The sequence below is a fragment of the Acomys russatus genome, chromosome 6 (genome assembly GCF_903995435.1).
Source record: "Acomys russatus chromosome 6, mAcoRus1.1, whole genome shotgun sequence".
NCBI lineage: Eukaryota > Metazoa > Chordata > Mammalia > Rodentia > Muridae > Acomys > Acomys russatus.
In genome coordinates this window covers 74,175,673-74,195,103 of record NC_067142.1, presented here as the reverse complement: position 1 = coordinate 74,195,103, position 19,431 = coordinate 74,175,673, and the positions used below count along the sequence as shown (strand labels likewise).

Sequence of the window (19,431 nt, the reverse complement as noted above, 5' to 3'; positions counted from 1 at the left end):
TGAAAGGGTTTCTTTGTGCAGCTCTGGCTGTCCTGGAACTCACTCTACAGACCAGGCTGACCTTGAACTTAGAGGTCCACCTGCCTCTGCCTCCTTAAGGACTAAAAGTGTATACCACCATGGCCTGGCTTTAATTCTTCATATATGAAATTTATTTCTGCTTTAGGTGCACTAGTGTTTTGCCTGAATTTATGTGTGTGTAAGGTTTTTCTGATCTCCTGGAGCTGGAGTTACAGACAGTTGTCAGCTGCCATTGGGTGCTGGGAATTGAACCCAGGTCCTCTGGAAGAGCAGCCGGTGCTCTTAACCACTGAGCCATCACTACATTTTGAAAATGTAGTAGTTTCTGGAAGACAGGTTCTTTGAGCCTCCTGGCGTTTGGTGCAGCTGGATCTCCAGTAGTGGGCTTCCCTGGGGTCTTGGTTCGAGCAGAAAGATCTGGAGTCCTGAGGCAAGAGCCACATCTCTAAAAGGAGCTCCTCACCTCAGTCAGTTGTCTGGATGGTTTTTTTTTTAGTTTTTCCTCCAGGTCTTCCTCCAAGTCTTCCTCCTTTGACAAGTTTAGGCTGCTTTTGTGGATGAGTAGGAAAATGTAGCCAGAGCTGTTGGAAGGAGCAGTCAGCAAGATAGTTCACTGGGTAAAAGTGCTTGCCACCAAGCCTAACCAGCTGAGTTCATTCTCAGGACATGCATGGTGGAGAGTGAGCCAACTTCTGAAAGACATTCTCTGACTCTCATGTGCAAGCCACGCCGGCGCTTGCTCACTCCCATGCACACAGGCGCACACACGCACGCACACGCACACACACCCTTGCTTTTACTTCCTGTGGAAGGGGATCTCCCAGGTCATAGCTCCTCTGTTTTAGGAGCCCCGTGTCAGCACAGAGGCTGAGGCTGTGGCTCTGCCTGCTCCTATCCCTTCCTAGCCTGCTCTTTTGCCATTTCATCACTCTGCAGAAGAGGAGAGAGCGGCTAGGCTTTGCTTAGCTAACACTAACGTCCTTCTACTTATGAGGACCGATTTTAAACACAAGATGGGATTAGTCTCTGACAAGGAGGCCAGGGAAGAACAACTCTCTCATCCAGAGGGATGTTGTTTTTCCCAGAGAAAACACAAGGGTACACAGGGGTGCCTGGCTAGGGGAGGTTAGGTAGCATAGGGAGCTGAGCCTGGGCATACCCTTGCCTACCTGCCATCTTTTCCCCAGTGAATTATTGAGTGTTGGCTATCCAGGTGCAGCAGAATGCCAATAAGAAAACCTAGGAGCTGTAGTCTGTTGTATCTCACACGTGTGTGTTTAGCTGATGTTGCCTCGAAACCAAGAGAGAATCACAGAATCCTGTGTCCAGAGCTACAGGACATACAGCACATGGCTGCATTTGCACGATTTTATCTTTTCATTTTTTGGGTGTGTGCGTGTGCGTGTGTGTGTGTGTGTGTGTGTGTGTGTAAATGCTGTGTATGCCCATGTGTTTGTGTGTATACGTGGAGGCTAGAAGACAATCCCAGATGTTACTCCTCAGGGCTTGACTGTGTTTTTTGAGGCATGGTCGCCCACTGTCCTAGAACTCGCTTATAGACTTGTTGGCCACTGAGCTCCAGGGATCCACCCAGCTCTGTCTCCCTAGTCCTGGAATTACAGGCATATGCTACCATGCCTGGCTTCTTACAAGGCTACTGGGGATTGAATTCTGGTCCTCAGCTTGAGTGGCAAGCCCCTTACTGACTGACTCCCAGCTCCTAAATTAAAATTTTTATATTATATTCCAGACTATGGCTAAATACTCACTGTTGTAAAAGATTAAAAACACTATAAAGGCTGGGTGGTGGCACACATATTTTTTGTTTGTTTGTTTGAGATAGGGTTTCTCTGTGTAGCCTTGACTATCCTGGACTCGCTTTGTAGAGCAGACTGGCCTTGAACTCACAGTGATCTGCCTGCCTCTGCCTCCCAAGTGCTGGGATTAAATGCATGTGCCACCACTGCCTGGCCAGGTGGTACACATCTTTAGTCCCAGCATTTTAGAGACAGAAGCAGGTAGATCTCTGTGAGTTTGAGGCCAGCCTGGTCTGCATAGTAAATTCCAGGATAGCCAGGACTACATAGAGAAACTCTGTCTTGAAAAACCAACCACCCGGGCTGGAGAGATGGCTCAGTGGTTAAGAGTGCCGCCTGCTCTTCCAAAGGTCTTGAGTTCAATTCCCAGCAACCACATGGTGGTTCACAACCATCTGTAATATGATCTGATGCCCTCTTCTGGCCTTCAGGTATACATGCAGGCACAACACTGTATACCTAATAAAGAAAGAAAGAAAGAAAAGACAGAAAAGAAGAAGAAAAGAAGAAAAGAAAAGAAAGAAAGAAAGAAAGAAAGAAAGAAAGAAAGACCAACCATCCAACTAACCAAGATAACTAACATTCAGAGATGTCTGTTTTTCAAGACAGGGTTTCTCTGTGTAGTCCTAGCTGTCCTGGACTTGCTTTGTAGACCAGGCTGGCCTTGAACTCACAGCCCTCTTGAGTGCTGGGATTAAAAGCATACACCACCAGGCCCAGCTCATGCTCGAGTTTTGAGTAGCACAAATGTCAATACATTCTAGCTACTTTCTCTCCCTTTACAGATACATTGTCCTGGTGATGCCAGACCCCTGCTTATAGGCCCAAGATAGTAGGATACTTAAGAAACTCAGAGAAGTAGAAAGCTGTGCCCTGCACTCCTAGTGACACTGCCCCCTCTCCCTGCCAGCCCTGGTGGTCTCCTCTTCCCTGGTCCTTAGCATCGGTACCTCATCATGGAACTGAAAAGTCTGCCAGATTCAGTGAACAAAAACACAGGAGACTGTGTTCCATGTGAATTAGACATAAGCAGCAAATAGTTCCTAGTATAGGTGTGTCCTGGCAATAGCTAGCTTACCAAGCACCAAATGTGTGTACAGGTGGTCTGCCAGGGAAGGCCTCTGTCTTACAGAGATTCCTCAGAGTAACTCACACAAGCGTGGAACAACGGCAGTGAACAGTCCCTGGTGGCCTGTGGAACATAGATGTGGGTTCATTGTCTGTACTGTCTTTCTCCATATGTAAGACAGACTCATAGGTAATGAAAGGACATGGGCTGTTACTATTTTCCATCTATGTATGGGAGTGGGTGAGGGTGTGCGCATGCATGCCACAACACATCTGTGGAGGACAAAGGACAAGTTGTAGGAGTCAGTGTTTGTTTTCTAATGTGGGTGGCAGGGACTGAACTCAGGCTGTCAGGCTTGTTGCCGGGCACCTTTGCCTGCTAAGCTGTCTCTCTGGCCTGATTCTACACTTTTGTGTTAGGCAGTGAGTCCTTGTGCTCTTGAGGACACTTAAGCAGCTGGGCGCACAATCTCCCACTGTACCACAATCTGTGCTTCCAAGGATGGTGGGTGTGGGTGTGTATGCGTGTGTGTGTCGTTTTCTTTTCTTTACTTCTTTCTTTCTTGTTTGTTTTGAAACAGGGTTTCTCTGTGTAATAATAGCACTGGCTGTCCTGGAACTCTCTTTGTAGACCAGGCTGACCTCAAATTCACAGAGGTTGCTTGCCTCTGCCTCCCAAGTGCTGGGATTAAAGGCCTAGTGTGTGTGTGTGTGTGTGTGTGTGTGTGTGTGTGTGTGAGAGAGAGAGAGAGAGAGAGAGAGAGAGAGAGAGAGAGAGAGAGAGAGAGCGCGAGCGAGCGCGCGGGGGGGGGGGGGGGGGGGGGGGGGGGGGGAGGGGGAGGGGAAGGAGAGAGATTTTTTTCAATTTCTCAACCAGAAGTGGAAAATCTTCCTTTTTCTGTGGCTCCTGTTCTCAGGCAGGTCACTGACAGTCCTTGGAGCATACCTTTGTTCTGGACACAGCAGAGCCAACTGCCCAGTATCTGTAAAATAATGCCAGTGTAAAGAACCTGGCAATGTTACTCAAGACACTGCTGAGCAGTTTGCCTTTGGCTTATGGAGAACAGAAGACTCCTTCTCAGGGGACCTTGTGTAAGGAGCAGATACAATGAAGAACAGTCACCCAACTCCCAGCTTCCTGGGACTAGAATACTGTTTAGTTACATCTTGGTGACTCTTTACTTCTCCACACCCCTGAGACAGGGTCTCTCTGTGTAGTCCTAGCTGTCCTGGAACTCACTCTGTAGACCAGGCTGACCTCAAAAGCATAGAGATCCACCTGCCTCTACTTCCTGAATGCCAGGATTAAAGGTGTGTGCCACCACACCTGGCTTTTTTTTCTTTCTTTCTTTCTTTTTTAAAATTGTTATGGAGATGAACAGTGGCTCAGCGGTTAAAAGCACTGGCTGCTTTTCTACAGGGTCCAGGTCTGAAGCCCCCTCCTGGCCTCTTTGGGTATTCCATGCATTGATGCACAGGCATACATGTGGGCAAAACACTCAGAAATAAAGCAAAAATAAATCCCCCAAAAAACTTTTAAAAACAGTGTTTATTATTTGTGTGTGTGTGTGCACATGACCTGACTTGGCGTGTGGAGGTCAGAAGACAACTGTGTGGTGTTGCTTCTCTCCTCTCACCTTTAAGGACTGAACCAAGGTGCCAGGCTTGTGCAGAACCTTTACTGTCTCTGTGAGCTTTGACGCGAGACCTCTTGAGGATGTCGACACTGGCAGCTCCTCTGTCTCTGGGTCCTTTGGCCCCAGGCCCTTTCCTGCCACTGCAAGTCATCTGTTCCTTTCATTGTCAGAGTTAGATACTGCGTCTGTACATCAGTCTCACATGATCAGAGAGGACCTGCTTACTGGATTCTCTTTGCCGAACACCCTTCTAGACCCATCTTGACCCAGGTTACTCCTCTCCCTAGCATGAAGGTGGCAAGGCTTGCATCACCCTAATGCACCCTCCAATCTAATCTGTAAAAGTATCTTTTATTCACCTGATGTAATTGTCATCTCTGAGGCTTACTGCCTCCGTCTGCTAACTTAGGCCTAGTCCTGGAAGCTTCCAGCCTCTGTACAATCTAATTCTAGGCCTAGAATGCTTTCGACCTCTGAGACTTACTGCTGAATAAACTTACCCTTTCTAGTTCTTTCTGAGCTTGGGGCTGGCTGGTTCAACTCAGTTCTTCTGGCTCAAACTCCTCTCCTAGCTGACTGATTCAAACTGGCTTCCCTCAGTTTCTCACTGAATTGCTCTGCTTGGCCTCAAGCTAACTCTAGCAATCTGTTCTAATCTTCTGGTTTCATCTCATTCTCTGGCTCCTTCTGTCTTCACCTGTGTCTAGCTTGTTCTCTCTTCAACTTGTCACTGTAAAACTCTGCCAGTAAAAGCACCTCTGAATTCCATGAGCTGAACTGCCAGGAACTCACCTCCACTGCACTGCCTCTCAGCTCCACCGCACTGCCGCTCAACTCCCAGACTCAACCCAACTGCCTGAGCAGCACTGATTAGAACTCAGAGATCCTCATGCCTCTGTCCCCTGAGTGCTGGGATTAAAGGACTGGATCTCAGCTTCTCTCTACCTGAAACTTGCTCTGTACCAGACTGGCCTTGAACTCAAGAGATCTCCTTGCCTCTGTCTCCTGGGATTAAAGGTATTCACACAGACCTAGAAGGACTCTGGATGTTATCCCTTGCCATAGCAGCCATGTTCTGAATTAAAATCCCTCTACACTAACCTGCTATAGCTAGGATTCCAGGATTCCACAAAGCACCAAGATTTCTGGGGACGGAGTCATTTGTTGCAAGCCCACGGAAGTGGCCCATGGACCCAATAGATGCTTCAGAATCTGTGAATCAGTTTTCAGCTTCTACCTCTCACCTCCTTGTGGCTTTAGAGGATTCCTACCCAACACTCCAGCTCCGTTCAGCAAACACAGCTATCTGCTGTGGTGGCGCACACATTTAATCCTGGCACTTGGGAGGCCAGAGGCAGGCGGATCTTTGAGTTCAAGGCCAGCCTAATCTACAAAGTGAGTCCAGGACAGCCAGGGCTGTTCCACAGAGAAAACTTGTCTCAAAAAACCAAAACTAACCAAGCAAACAAACAAACACACACACAAAAAAACCTCCCACAGCCATCCAAGCTGTTTCTTCTCAATGAAGGAAAGCAAGTTACATCAGATGTTGAAAGAACCTGGAGGGTTTTAAGCTCTGAAGGTGCGTGTTAGAAATCAGGAAGCAGAAGTAAGGATGTGGCTACACAGCTCATTAATGGGGTGTCTCATTTGTTACGGAGGTTCCATCCTGAGTTGCTTCCTTTCTTCAGGTTTATGCTCTACAAAGTAGCTTCATGCTGACAGCCTCTTCTCTGGGGATGACTTTTGTTTGTTTTTTGAGACAGGGTTTCTCTTGTGTAGCCTTGGTTGTCCTGGACTCGCTCTGTAGACCAGGCTGGCCTCGAATTCACAGAGATCCACCTACCTCTGCCTCCCTGAGTGCTGGGATTACAGGCTATGTGGTACCTGCTATTCCTAGACCTTTAGTTTTTCTTTTAAGCAATGAAACACAGAAAGAGTGTAGGTTGTGGGCAAGCAATAGGTAGGGCACACAGTGCCCTGGAATGCTGAGACAGGAGCACTGTAAACTTGTGGCTAGTCTGGGCTACGTAGCACTCCAAGCAATCCAGAGAGATACAGAGAAATTCTTTAATTAAAAAAGGAAAAGGATTGCTTTCCTTTATAGCCAGGTGTGGATCTGCTTCTAGTGTCAGAAGCTCAGGGTATCTTTCTTGCTGGTTTACAGCCAGTTGATTCCAGGTCATGCAATTGGATAGTGGGAGCCAGCCACTCAGGGTTCCATCATTCTGACGGGAGAGGGATGATGTAAGCTACTTCTCCTTAAGTGCACATCTCCTTTCTGACCTTTGATTCTAATCAATTAAACAGTCAAATTATGAAACCACACTTTTGATCAATACGTTCCAGCCAGAGGGACGCTGTGCTGTCCTTATAGACTATAATTAGATTGGGTTTGGAACTTGAACTGCTGCATCATGTAGAATTAGAAATAAAAACCAGCAACAAAACCCCCAGAGGTCTCTATTGGAGTCCAAGCTGGCCCACACCTTGCCATCCTCCTGCCTTAGCCTCCTGAGTGCTGAGATGACAACTGTGTCCCTCAGTTGTCTTAAGTCAGCAGTTGAGCATTGAAGAAGGAAACAGAGTTAGGACCGAGTGGGGATGTTTTGAACTAATGAGCTTGTTGAAGCATCCTGTTAGCAGCTGGCTGGGTAGCCAGGGCTTGCACATCTGAGACATGTGGAAGCCACCACAGTATTTGTCTCCTCTAATGGAAGCAACAGCAGGGAGAGGAACAAGCCATCTGAAGAACAGGGCTTTTCCTTACTCGAAGCTCCAAGCTGGACATATTTCTTTAGGAGTGTTATTGAGGTAGAGCTTATACACGTACTTGCTTCCATTCAGAGCACACATTGCTTGGCAAGTTTCGAAGATGTACCTATGAAGTTGGCAGCACATTCAAAACTTATGTTTCCACGACTCCCTGCGTTTGCCATGTGCCCACTGCTATGCAACCTCCACACTCTGGAGTCTGTTTGTTTCTGCCACCATGGGAAATTTGCCTTTGCTATTGTTTCTAAATAGACAGATGCTACAGTACTTTTTTTCTTTCATCCAGAATCATTTTGATACTCATTCATGTAACTACTCAGACTTAATTGTGTTTTATTGATGAAGTGTTGGGTACCCGACTGTTTCCAGGTTTTGGCTTCAACGGATAAGGCAGCTGTGAACATTCGTGGAAATTGTTTTAAAATTATTTGTCTGTGTTTTTGTGGGGCTGTGTTTGTGGTGGGCAGAGGACAACTGGAGGAAGCTGGTGTGGATCCCAAGGACTGAACTCAGGTTATCAGGCGAGGCAGCAGGTGATGTGCCATCTCTCCAGTCCCCCTTTTCCCCATTTTAAAGTATACAATTCAGTGACTTTCAGCATACTCCTAGGTAGCATGTCAGTGGGATTCGGAGACCGCACCGACTCAGTACATTCTGTGGCCAGTACTGATGCCTGAACAATGTCTTCCTACCTGTGAGCCCAAGTGGACTCCGTGTGCACTGCTTTGTCTCCTCAGGCAAAGTTTTGAAGTTACCAGCATGTCTGTCCTTCATTTCTTTGGCTAATTGTTTCAGTCCTTTTTTGTTTGTTTGTTTGTTTTTTTGAGACAGGGTTTCTCTGTGTAGCCTTGGCTGTCCTGGACTCACTTTGTAGACCAGGCTGGCCTCGAACTCACAGGGATCTACCTGCCTCTGCCTGCTGGTGCGATGCATGGAAACAACCCCTCTTTTTTCCTGCATTAACCTTGATTGAACTTGGCAATACTTCTGAATTTGCTGGTTCTAGGAGCTTTCTTGTGGCTTCTTTGTGGCAAGCTGTCATCTGTGAAGTTTGCCTTCTTCTGGATGCTGTTTGTTTCCCCTGTCTACTTTCTCCAACTACAAGTTCCTGTGCTCTGATGATCAGTAATGGAGAATGGGTACCCAGCCTCCTTCCTGACAGATCAGAGCTCAGCCCTTTAGCATCCTGCCTGCACGTTCCTCACAACCCCTTAAGAACCCTCCTACTCTTCTTTTAATCTTTGCAGCACCTAGTCCTGCTGTTCCCCAGGTCTGAACGTGAGGGAAATGCCCCTCCCCCTCCACCCCTCACCCCTCAGGAGGAGGAAAAGCACTGGCCTCCCATGTCCCAGGTTATCCCAGCGGTAGTGATTGGAAGGAAACATAACGGCACCCAGGACTTTCAATATGGAGACGTTGGTAGAGGGTGTGCTCAAAAGTAAACAAAGCTAGAAGTCCACATCCCTGCAGGGGATCCAGCCATACAAGAAATCCAGACACCTTGGTCATCTTGTCAAAGGGGGGCTGTGCTGAGATGGCCGGGAGAACCTCTGTCTTTCCTGTGAGTTCTAATTAGGAAAGGATGCTTCCTACCTTTTCTACACCCAGGAAAGGGACCATAATTCCCGACCTTGCTTTGATCTACCAGTGTTACAATGAATTCCTTACATTGAACTACCTTGCCTTGCACTGCCAGAGGTAGCTCATTCATTTGCGGTTGGTGCCTGTGAACACTCAGCATCTTTTCATGTGCTCACTGGCCAGTCATACATTCTTTCTTGTGAAGGCTCTTCAAAATTGTCATAATTCTGAACAGTATGAGTCTCTTTACATCTTTTCTATTTGCAAGGTCTTTGACAAATTCACTGTGAGGCCCTGGCTGCTGAACTTGATGGCCTGAATCTGGTCCCCAGGACTCACATGGTGGGAGGAAAGGTCTGACTCTTAAAAATTGTTCTCCGGCCTCCATACACACACTGGCAGGGACTCACTGCCCACTTTCACTACAAAACTTATATATATATATTTTTTTTTTTCTAAATATTTTCTTCCAGTTGAGTACTTGCCTCTAATTTCCCTAATGGTATATGAAAAGCACATTTTGAAAAGGCCAGTTGTGACTTTTTCTCTTCTAGTTTGTACACTCTGAGCTCTAAGGGCTGTCCTATGTGAAGGTTACAGCGCTGATCCTGGTGTCTTCCAGTTACCCTATAATGCTGCAGTTTTGACAGCATTGTTTGTTGAAAGGGCTCCTCAGTCCTGACCCAGCTGGCCTGGCTTCTTGGTAGATCACTTGAATGCGCACATGTGGCTCTGTGTAGGTGTCCTGGACACCAGTTTGACTATTATAGAATGAAGCTTTGAAAATAGGGGCAAAAGGTCTCCAAGTCTGTTCTAACAGTTCCATCGACTGTCTTTTAGGTCATTTGTATCGCAAGCATTTTAAACTGTCAACTTCTAAACACTGCTGAAATTTTGACTTGAATTGTGTCACATCTGTGGTAGTCCCAGGGCTTGAACACTTGGCCTTGTGAATGGCAAGCACGCTATTACTGAGCTAGATTCTCAGTTGGTTTGGTTCCTTAAGACAGGGTCTCACTATGTAACCTATTCTGAGTTTTGTTCACCTTTAGAAACACAGTCTACCTGCTTTGAGACAGTCTCTGGTTGGTCTACAAATAACCAAGTAAGCTTGGCTGGCCAACCAGGAGACCTAGCCATCTTCCTGCCTCCTCTTTCCAGAACTGGAAATATAAGCGTGCCTTTTTATTTGATCTGGAGATCAAATTGAGGTCCCTGTACTTTCCAGGGAAGCGCTTTACTGGCTGAACTATCCGTGCTTTCCCCACCCTGTTTTACCAGCTATTTTCTTAAAGAGGTTTTTGGCCCAGCATGGTGGCACACACCTTTAATCCCAGCACTCAGGAGACAGGGGCAGGCAGCCATCTGAGTTTGAGGCTAGCCTGGTCTACAGAGTGAGTTCCAGGCCTTGAAAAACAAAACACAAAAAAGAAAGAGAAGATTTTTGGTGTTGAAGTTCGCTAGTGCTACTGCCTTTAGTTTTAGTTTCTTAGTTTTCTTGGCCTTTATTCTGTTTTGCTACCAGAGTGATACTGGTTTCATAAAACAGACCAGCAGTGCTTTCTTCTTAAAGAGCATTTTGTGAGATGGGTTTTTCTTTCTTAGATGATTGCTATATTGACTGGTGACACTCTCTGATGCTAGTTTTCCTCGTGAGGTGGCTTTTTTTTTCTTTTCTTTTTCCATACAGGGTTTCTCTGTGTAGCCTTGGCTGTTCTGGATTCACTTTGTAGACCAAGCTGGCCTTGAACTCACAGAGATCCACCTGCCTCTGCCTCCCAAGTGCTGGGATTACAGGTGTGTGGTACCATGCCAGCTGTGTGAGGTGGTTTTCAATTCAGGGCAGTTAAAACTGTTTGTTTGCTTATTGACACTGGGTACTGAGCCTACGGTCTTGTGCACAATAGGCCAACACTCTACTTCTGAGCTCTACCAGCCGCTCATGTTTAAACAGAAAATTTTGGCTGAGCTGATTCTCGCCTGCCTGCTATGGCTGCGAAGTGCATGGCAGGAAAGCACGGACACAAGCTGTGTCACATTGTGTCACGCCACTCTCCCTCCTCTCCAGCAAGTTCCAGTTGGTTCTGTCTTTGCAAATACATTCCCTTACCAGACACAAGTTCTTTAAGCTGAGCTGGGCTGCAGCATGCTTAACTGAGGGCCATCGGCTGTGTGAGGGCAAGCCTCTCAGCACCAGACACAAAGCCACGCCCAACTTACTAAGTAGCTGTTAAAGTGCACAGGCCCTAGACTCACTCTCACTGTGTCTGAAGGTGCAGGTCATGTGGAGACAGAAAGTGTGGCAGATCTGAGCACCATGGTAGTTGTGGCTGGGAGATGTATGTGTGCTAATTTAGGTATGGAATGAATAAATGTTAAAATACTACAAACGGCACGCGAGATCAAGTTTAGGTCAACTGAGCCCGAAGAAATGAGAGCTTACACAGGCCTGCCTGCCAGCCTGCCTTTTGAAGGGCATCAGCGGGGAGTGAGGGGAACAGGAGTGTACCAGGGAGTGAAGATGCTCAAAGGGCATTATCTACACGTATGCAAATGTCATAATGAAACCCCATTGTGTATAATTGATATATTGCTGATAAAGGAAAAAAAAGACAAAGAAAAAAAAAAACCTTGCCTATGTGTGGAGAGCGAGTGGCACCAAGGAAAACGGGTTCAGCAAACAAAGATGTCTTTGTTCTCTGTCTTCCCTCTGTCCAACTGCTCTCCGTCCTTCACCACTGCTCCACTCTGGCCACGCTGTCCTGTCACCGAGAAGACCTAAATCACATCTGTCCTTGCAAACTAAGCCTGACCTTCAAACCTTAGCTCCTCGCCACACCTTATACCCCAATCCACAGCTCGATAAAGGAAGACTTTCAACTTGATATACAAATCTAAAAGGATGCACTCGAGAGTGGAGCCTGGTTACTAGTCAGGTAGATGTGAGAGGTATTTTAGAAGCTGAGAGGCCTTTACTCGGGGACTTAGTAAGAAGTCCTCCAAATAGGGCTGATAAGATGGCTCAGTGGGGAAAAGTACTTGCTGCCAACTGCATGACCTGAGCTGGGCTCTCTGGACCCCAATGGTGGAAGGAGAGAAGCGACCCCCTGAAATGCTCTTCTGCCCTCCACACGTACACGGTGGCACACACATGGTCTCCCCCCAAAGTAAGTAAATGTAATTAAAAAAAAAAAAGACTTTCTGCAGATCTCCTTCAGGAAGGAGCTGGCAGTATTTTGCTTTCAAGCAGTTCCCTCAACACCCAAGGGTTCAAATAAATTCTCGGAGACATTTTCTTGTTGTAGATTTTAAATTACAAGCTTGATCTGACACCCTCAAGTACAGTTCTTAATAAGAAGGTCGGTTATAAATAGTTGTTAGAACTTTCAAATGAGAGGAGAGATGACATCTCAGTACAACTGATGGATGCTTTATGCGTGGGATAATGCCCTCTCACCTCCAGGTGGGACACTCCAATTCATGCAATAAGTGACCATTACATTTTTAAAAGGTACCCTAGTTTTTTCCAGTGATTTTTCATGCCAGCTTTTAGGTCACAAGGTCAGTTTGCTCCTGATCGCTCTGTGGTCCCTGGGGGTGGTGAGCACCCCAACTGTTCTAACACACAACTGGGCCACTGGTTAGTAAGGTGTCATTTCAGGCTTTTCTCTCACTGATGATCCCCAGGAAACCTAGGGTTTTAGAAAAGTGGCCAAGATGGCTGAGAGGGAAACACCAGAGACCACAAGGGACTCTGAGTGACCGAAAAGAGGTAAACAGGAGGGAGGGTTGGACTTTTTCTTGACATTAAATTGGCAGAAACAAGGGTCACCAAACCCCTGCAACTAGAAACACGAGGGTGCCACATGTTGGTGTATCAGAAGGAGGCCTGAGCAGATGGCCTCACTGTGGTGTCTGCAGAACTGCTGGCAGCAGTGCCGGGACAATGGGCCCTATTTTACATATGATATGAATACAAAGTCTTAAATTTTATAATAGGACATTAAAATAATCTTCTAATAAAATCAGCGTTAGGTATAACGAATCTAAATTTCAGTATTCTGTATACTTTTAAATAAATAACTCTGATCTATAACCATTGAAAATATTACAGTTTATGGTGACACGCAGTATTATAAGTGAAAATAAAATGTCAATTTAAAAAATAAGCCTAAAAGCAGGCATGGTGGTGCACGCCTGTAATTTCAACACTCGGGCAGGCAGAGGCAAGCAGATCTCTGAGTACGAGGCCAGCCTGGTCTACAAAGTGAGTCCAGGACACCCAAGACTACACAGAGAAATCCTGTTTTGAAAAAAAAAAAAAAAAAAAAAAACACCAAAAGAAAAAAAAGCTATAAACACATGGAGCTGAAGTGATATAAAATCAAAACACTAAGTATTTAATTAAATAGGTAGTGGTGGGATGACCAAATACGTGCTCAGCGACACACTCTCAACTCACACAAAAGCCCTTTAAATTCAAATAAATAAGCAGAGACACAAAGAAAGGTACTGTGCCAGCCAGTAACAACTACCAAGCATTTTCTCTCTTCTTTCCAAATGATCCTAACAGGAAAACAGAACGTCATGATCACTTGCTAAAAAACTATAATTCATGATTCTTAAAAAAAGATGCTCCCTAAAATATAAAAAGTCAAAGTGAGGCTCCCTAAACATTAGATCACTGTGCTGTAGATGAGGACAGGCCACCTAATGACAGACTTAAACAAAATCAGACATTTGTCTAGTTAAGGTATGATTGAATTTCTGATTCATGACCCTGTCCGTGGCGGGGTCTAAAATGAGCCCATGATAGGAACACACATTGCACACACCTGAGTGCACGGCCTGAGATCACTCAATTACATGTGGCGGTCTGGGTTAACCTTCCATAAGCAACCACACAGCAAGAATTACTCCCCCTTGGGTTCCTACCCTTAGGTTCCCAGGACAGAACAGATGTTCAGTAAGTTTCTCCTGGGCTCTGGAACCCGGCATGCATCGCTTCAGGCAGCGCAGAAGCCGCTGTGACATCTCACTTGGGACTTGGGAGTTGTGTCACTGTGCCTCCAAGGCTTGTGAGATTCATTGCCACAGACCTGTCAGTTTCTCAACTCAGGGCCATCATTTCTACAGTTTATCCAGTTCACAGGTAAGCCTCTTCCAAAGATTTGTGCCTGCGCATTGGAGAAGTCAAGTTAAAAGAATAAAGGTAACCTTTGTACTCTATGCTGAATACCCACTTGTGATAACTGCTTCTCTCTCTCTCTCTCTCTCTCTCTCTCTCTCTCTCACACACACACACACACACACACACACACACACACACACAACCATTTCACAAATAGAGAACAGAATCCAGAGTAATACCCAAAGCTTAAATTACACAGCTCCTACGATGAACTAAAAGTGGCATTGAAACCATAAGGTAACTCTCTCTGATGACGCAATGCCTATGGATCAAAGAGACTAGGAGTGTCCTTTAACTCCCAGTGTGAGCCCAGCATGACTGCTCAGGGAGACTCAGCAAGGAGAGGGGTGTGCTCTCCACAGCTCCCCCCTCCCTCCCTCAGTGCCTACAGCAGAATCCACTGTCTTCCATGGACTAGTCTAACAGTGTTCTCTGGGCTGCTATCTAATGTTGCTGTTTTTAATGTCCATCCTTGGGGCCTCACTGCCGGGGAGGGGGAATGGTTCATGACTCCTGAAATAAAAGCTGTGGGGAAGTTTGCATCTTTGTCTGTCCGTCGGCATGCCTGGTCCACTCGCTGCTAGGAGAGGTAGACCCAGTGTTTAAGTCCCGCCACTCCCTGCAGCAGCTTAGTGTAATAGAAGTCCACGTTGTCGGCAAAGTCTGTACAAACAGGTGACTCCATGTCACCCACGGTGCAGTAGAGCGCGGTTCCTCCGACACTGAGGAAGACGGTGGCTAAGCACAGCAGGATGAGCAGGATGCAGGAGCCTCCACCAACTTCATCTGCCAATGAAAACGGGGTCAAACCATCAACAGCCTTAGTCAGTTTAATCTCTTCGCCTGTTCTTTTAATTGCAGTTCTCCGTTGCCTGCTAATCTAGGCTAGCAATCTAGTTTACGCATCTCCTCACGTTCTTCTTTCTTCCCGTGAATAGTGAGTTCTCTGTATCTATAGGTTCTACATCTGTGGACCAAACATTCTGAGTGACTATCTGCACTAAATACGTACTCTCTTCTTATCACAGCCTCTTAAACAATACCGCATAACAATTACTTACTGATTGTTTAAACTTATGAGATCTATGTAATTCAGCCATGACTTCAAGTGCTGAACCAACTCTCTTACCCAAGATAGTCTTTTAAAAAAGAATAAATAGCCAGGCGTGGTGGCATAGGCCTTTAGCCCCAGCACTGGGGAGGCAGAGGCAGGTGGGTCTCTGTGAGTTTGAGGCCAGCCTGGTCTATAAAGAGAGTCCAGGTCAGCCAGGGTTACACAGAGGAACCCAGTCTCGAAAAACAACAACAACAACAACAACAAAGAATAAATATCGATTGTAAAGGCTGTAGGAAGGATGGTGAGATGGCTTAGCTGGTAAAGGCGTTGGGCTTGCAAGCTTCATAACCTGAGTTCCGGCACTGGAATTACTCAATGGTGGAAGAAGAAAGCCCGCTCCCAGAAGCTGTCCTCCAAACTCCATACCTACACTGTGACTCAGGTGTGAAATGTACAACAACAGCCATCATCATCATCATCACCATCCAAGAAGCACAAAGGAGGGTGTGAGCAGATTATAGGAAAACAATTCGCCATCATATACAAAGTGTCTTGAGCAGCTGCAGATTTTATTATTCAGGGCTGTTGGGTCCTGTGCTATATGGAGGGATGACATTTGAATACCACTGACGTATTTGAAAATATCTATGTTGTATAGATAAAATACATTATGAGCTGTGGTGGGAATGCGCTGTGGGTTGCTGTTGAGTACATGGCAAGTGACTGACACAAAAACGTGCAACGTGAGTGTGAAGTAGATTCCAGTTTTACTTTTGTTATGTGTGTGTCATAAAATTTAAAGTCACCTGTGAGAGGTGGGAGAGGTCGCTCAGCAGTTAAGGGCACCGACTGCTCTACTAGAGGACCCAGGTTTGAGTCCCAGGCAGCTCCAGTTCCAGAGGGTGTGACACCATCCTCTCACCTCCTCAGGCACTGCGCGCAGATGCTGCGCACACATATATGCAGGGAAAACAGCCATGCACATTAAAAAAAAAAATTCACCTAATAGCACCCACATTATATTTCTAGGATACAGTACTGATTAGAGGATGGGTAGGCCTGTTTAGGAAGCTCCAGACAGGAGTGAGGTTTGCTTACACACAGGTAAACTTTACATAAAAATTTCATGACCGTTGAAATCAATTCATACACTTTATCTACAGGTTTTTCATTGCCTTTAGCATCAGAGCGGTGATTAGATTTTGTATTTTAAGAAGAATGGAACTGAGTAACTTGGTGAAGGATGAGGTAGCCCTGAGAACTCCAGACCCAGGTGCCCATGTGTGAGGTCGAGATGGAGGACTCCACCAGGGTGGGGGCCGGCATTGGGGTGGCAAGGACCTGTGCTGATGACACACAGATGCAGGGATAAAAAGAAAGCATTTCCAAGGCCTTTCAGCCACACAGGTGAGAAGCCCAGACAGCTGTCCTGCTGTGTAAGAAGCACACTGACAGGCTACAGGCAGGTTTCCACATCCCCCACTCACTGCCTCCTCAGCTAACTCTATCTGCAAACACACAAGGTGGGTCTGCTGTGACAGCTCGCCTGAATGCCAGCCAGGGACAGAGACACTCAAGGACAACTGTGCTGAGCAGCAGACACTCAGGTTCCACACAGAGAGAATGCCTCACAGTGAAAGAGAGAGAGTTGTTTGTTTGTTTTTTGTTTTTTGAGGCAGGGTTTCTCTGTGTAGCTCTGGCTGTCCTGGACTCACTCTGTAGACCAGGGTGGCCTCGAACTCACAGAAATCCACCTGCCTTTGCCTCCCGAGTGCTGGGATTAAAGGTGTACATCACCATGCCTGGCATTTTGTTGTTGTTGTTGTTGTTGTTTTTGCTTTTTGAGACAGGGTTTCTCTGTGGATTCTTGGCTGTCCTACACTTGCTTTGTAGACCAGGCTGGCCTTGAATTCACAGAGATCTGCCTGCCTCTGCCTCATGAGTGCTGGGATTACAGGCGTCTACCACTGCACTTGGCTAAATGCTCAAAATTCTAAGATATAACTTGATTTCTTTTTGTTTCTCTGCTAGAAGACAGAGCAACTGGGTCCACAAAACCCTTACAAACCCTGTGTCACATGACTATCCGGCTCTCATAGATGGCCATCATGTCACATGACTACCCGGCACTCACGGCCGGTGAACCCTGCAGACCCAGGGCTGAACACACCTTGATCCAAGTTATCGTCTATTTCCTGGAAGCGCACTCTCCGCTTAGATGGCTTCTGTTGCATTTGGGCAGGATGGTCTCCTAGTGTGTCACTCCGCTTCTTTAATATGGATACCAAGCCTTCTGCAGGGACAGCCTGTCAGAGATCAGAAGAACCAGTGGTTATGTTACAGTAGGTGGGACTGATGGGTGACATGCTACATATGCAACCACAGAACACTTTTCAGGATTTATCCGCCTTCTCCGCTCTCCGTTTAGCAGTAGGTTGGCTTGCTCACTCTTTCCTTCCTTCCTTCTTTCCTTTCTTTCGAGATAGGATCTAGCTCAGGCTGGTCTTGAGTTCATGGCAATTTTCCTGCCTTGGGAGGAGGCTGGGATTACATGCATGAGCTATGATACCTAGCTCAGTGACACTATTTAAAAAGACATGAGGCTTAAAATATATACGGCAGCAAACTTAGCATCAAATGAGTTTCCTTGTTTCCTCAGGTATAGTACAGATTACCAAATCATCTGTATTCAAATCTTTCGGGGACTTTTAAAAAAGAACCTCTCAGTTTTCTGTAACTCATTATTTCATATGCAGAGGTTAATAAACCACATAGCCAGTGCCCCATGGCTCTTCTTCCCCCGGCCCCCCAGATAAGAGTCTCCACTTCATAGCTCAGGAGAGATTGGAACTCGCTGTAGCCCAGACTAACCTTGAACTTGAAACCTCTGAGCCTCCTGAGTCTACCACACCTAGCTTTACTTCACTGCCTGTTTTTGTAAATTTAACTAGAAGTTACCCAAGTTTTGCATAGCTTTGGGGGCTTTAGGGCCAAACTGAGTAGATAAGACAGAACTTAAAGCATAAAGTATTTACAGTTTGGAGCTTCATGGAAAAACTCTTTCCCAGGCACCTTGTCAGCCCCCCAGCCATGCTCTGCAGCCTTCTGATTTCACACGGGTTACCTCTCTCCTTCCTGTGTCTCATCCCTTACTTAAACCCAAAAGCACTTGCTTGCCATTTAGGAGCGAACACCTTCAAAGTTTGGGGCCAGGATGGGGAATGGGGTCAGTTTGAAGAGGCAAGAGGGGAGCTGCTCACTTCTGAACATCCCAGCCGACCAGGAGGAGGTACCTGTTTGCTTTGTTCTGCAGATAATGACATGGGTGGGCACTGTGGGCTCAACACTGTGGATGTTAGTGGCTGTAAGCTAGAACTGCCTGTAATGTCATTTATCCGAAATGGCATAAAGTACTTAATATGATTTCCAGTTCCAGCCAGCAATCTTGGGTAATTATGGATTCCATTAATTCTTTTTATGGTACAGAGCTTTTAGGAGCAAACGACTCTTACACAAATAGTCTTCTACTGGGATTCTCTGAACATGGGTCTATAGAAACCATTATCTTAAAAAAAAAAATCAATAAGTTAGCAATTTATTCTTTTTATAGGAAATACATATTTCAGATATTCTTATTCTAAGAAAACTAAAGCACTTCAGTGACATTAAAATGCTAAGTATAGATCCGGCAAGATGGCTCAGTGTCACCAACTCTTAAGATGGCCTGAGTTTGATCCTCGGAACTCACATAGTGGAAAAAGAGAACTGATTCCCTCAAGTTGTCCTCTGACCTTCACACACATGCCATGGCACAAGCATGCCCCTCTCAATAAATAAATAAATAGGTACAAATATGTGAATGAATAGGTTTGTTGGTGTTTTTTTTTTTGTTGTTGTTGTTGTTTTCTTTTGAGACAGGGTTTCTCTGTGAAACAGAGCCTTGGCTGTCCTGGACTCTCTTTATAGACCAGGCTGGCCTTGAACTCAAAGAGATCTGCTTGTCTCTGCCTCCCAAGTGCTGGGATTAAAGGTGTGTACCACCACCGCTGGCTGAATAGGTTTTTTTGTTTTTGTTTTTTAAACTTTTCTTTAGAAAACATTGAACAGTTCCTTCATAAAACAATGGAAAATGATTCTTACAAGTGCCTTGCTTAAACTGAGAGACAAAGACATACTATTAAGTTTTTAAAGACCAAGGAAATGGGGCCAGTGAAATGGCTAAGTAGGCAAATGCATTTGCTGTGCAAGCTTGACAGCCTGAGTTTGATTCCCAGACCCCATCAG

The 19,431-nt window shown here is 46.0% G+C and overlaps 1 protein-coding gene across 1 annotated transcript in view; it reads right to left on the bottom strand.

Moving 5' to 3' along the window:
- Window positions 1-14,478: 14,478 nt before the first annotated feature.
- Window positions 14,479-19,431, bottom strand: part of Cnst (consortin, connexin sorting protein) — an 80,506-nt gene continuing 75,553 nt past the window's right edge. The window contains exons 10-11 of the mRNA XM_051147987.1: window positions 17,318-17,453; window positions 14,479-14,876 (exon numbers count right to left, since the gene is read on the bottom strand). Coding sequence (XP_051003944.1) covers window positions 14,671-14,876; window positions 17,318-17,453 — 342 coding nt within the window. The 3' untranslated portion in view covers window positions 14,479-14,670. The remainder of the gene's footprint in view (window positions 14,877-17,317; window positions 17,454-19,431) is intronic.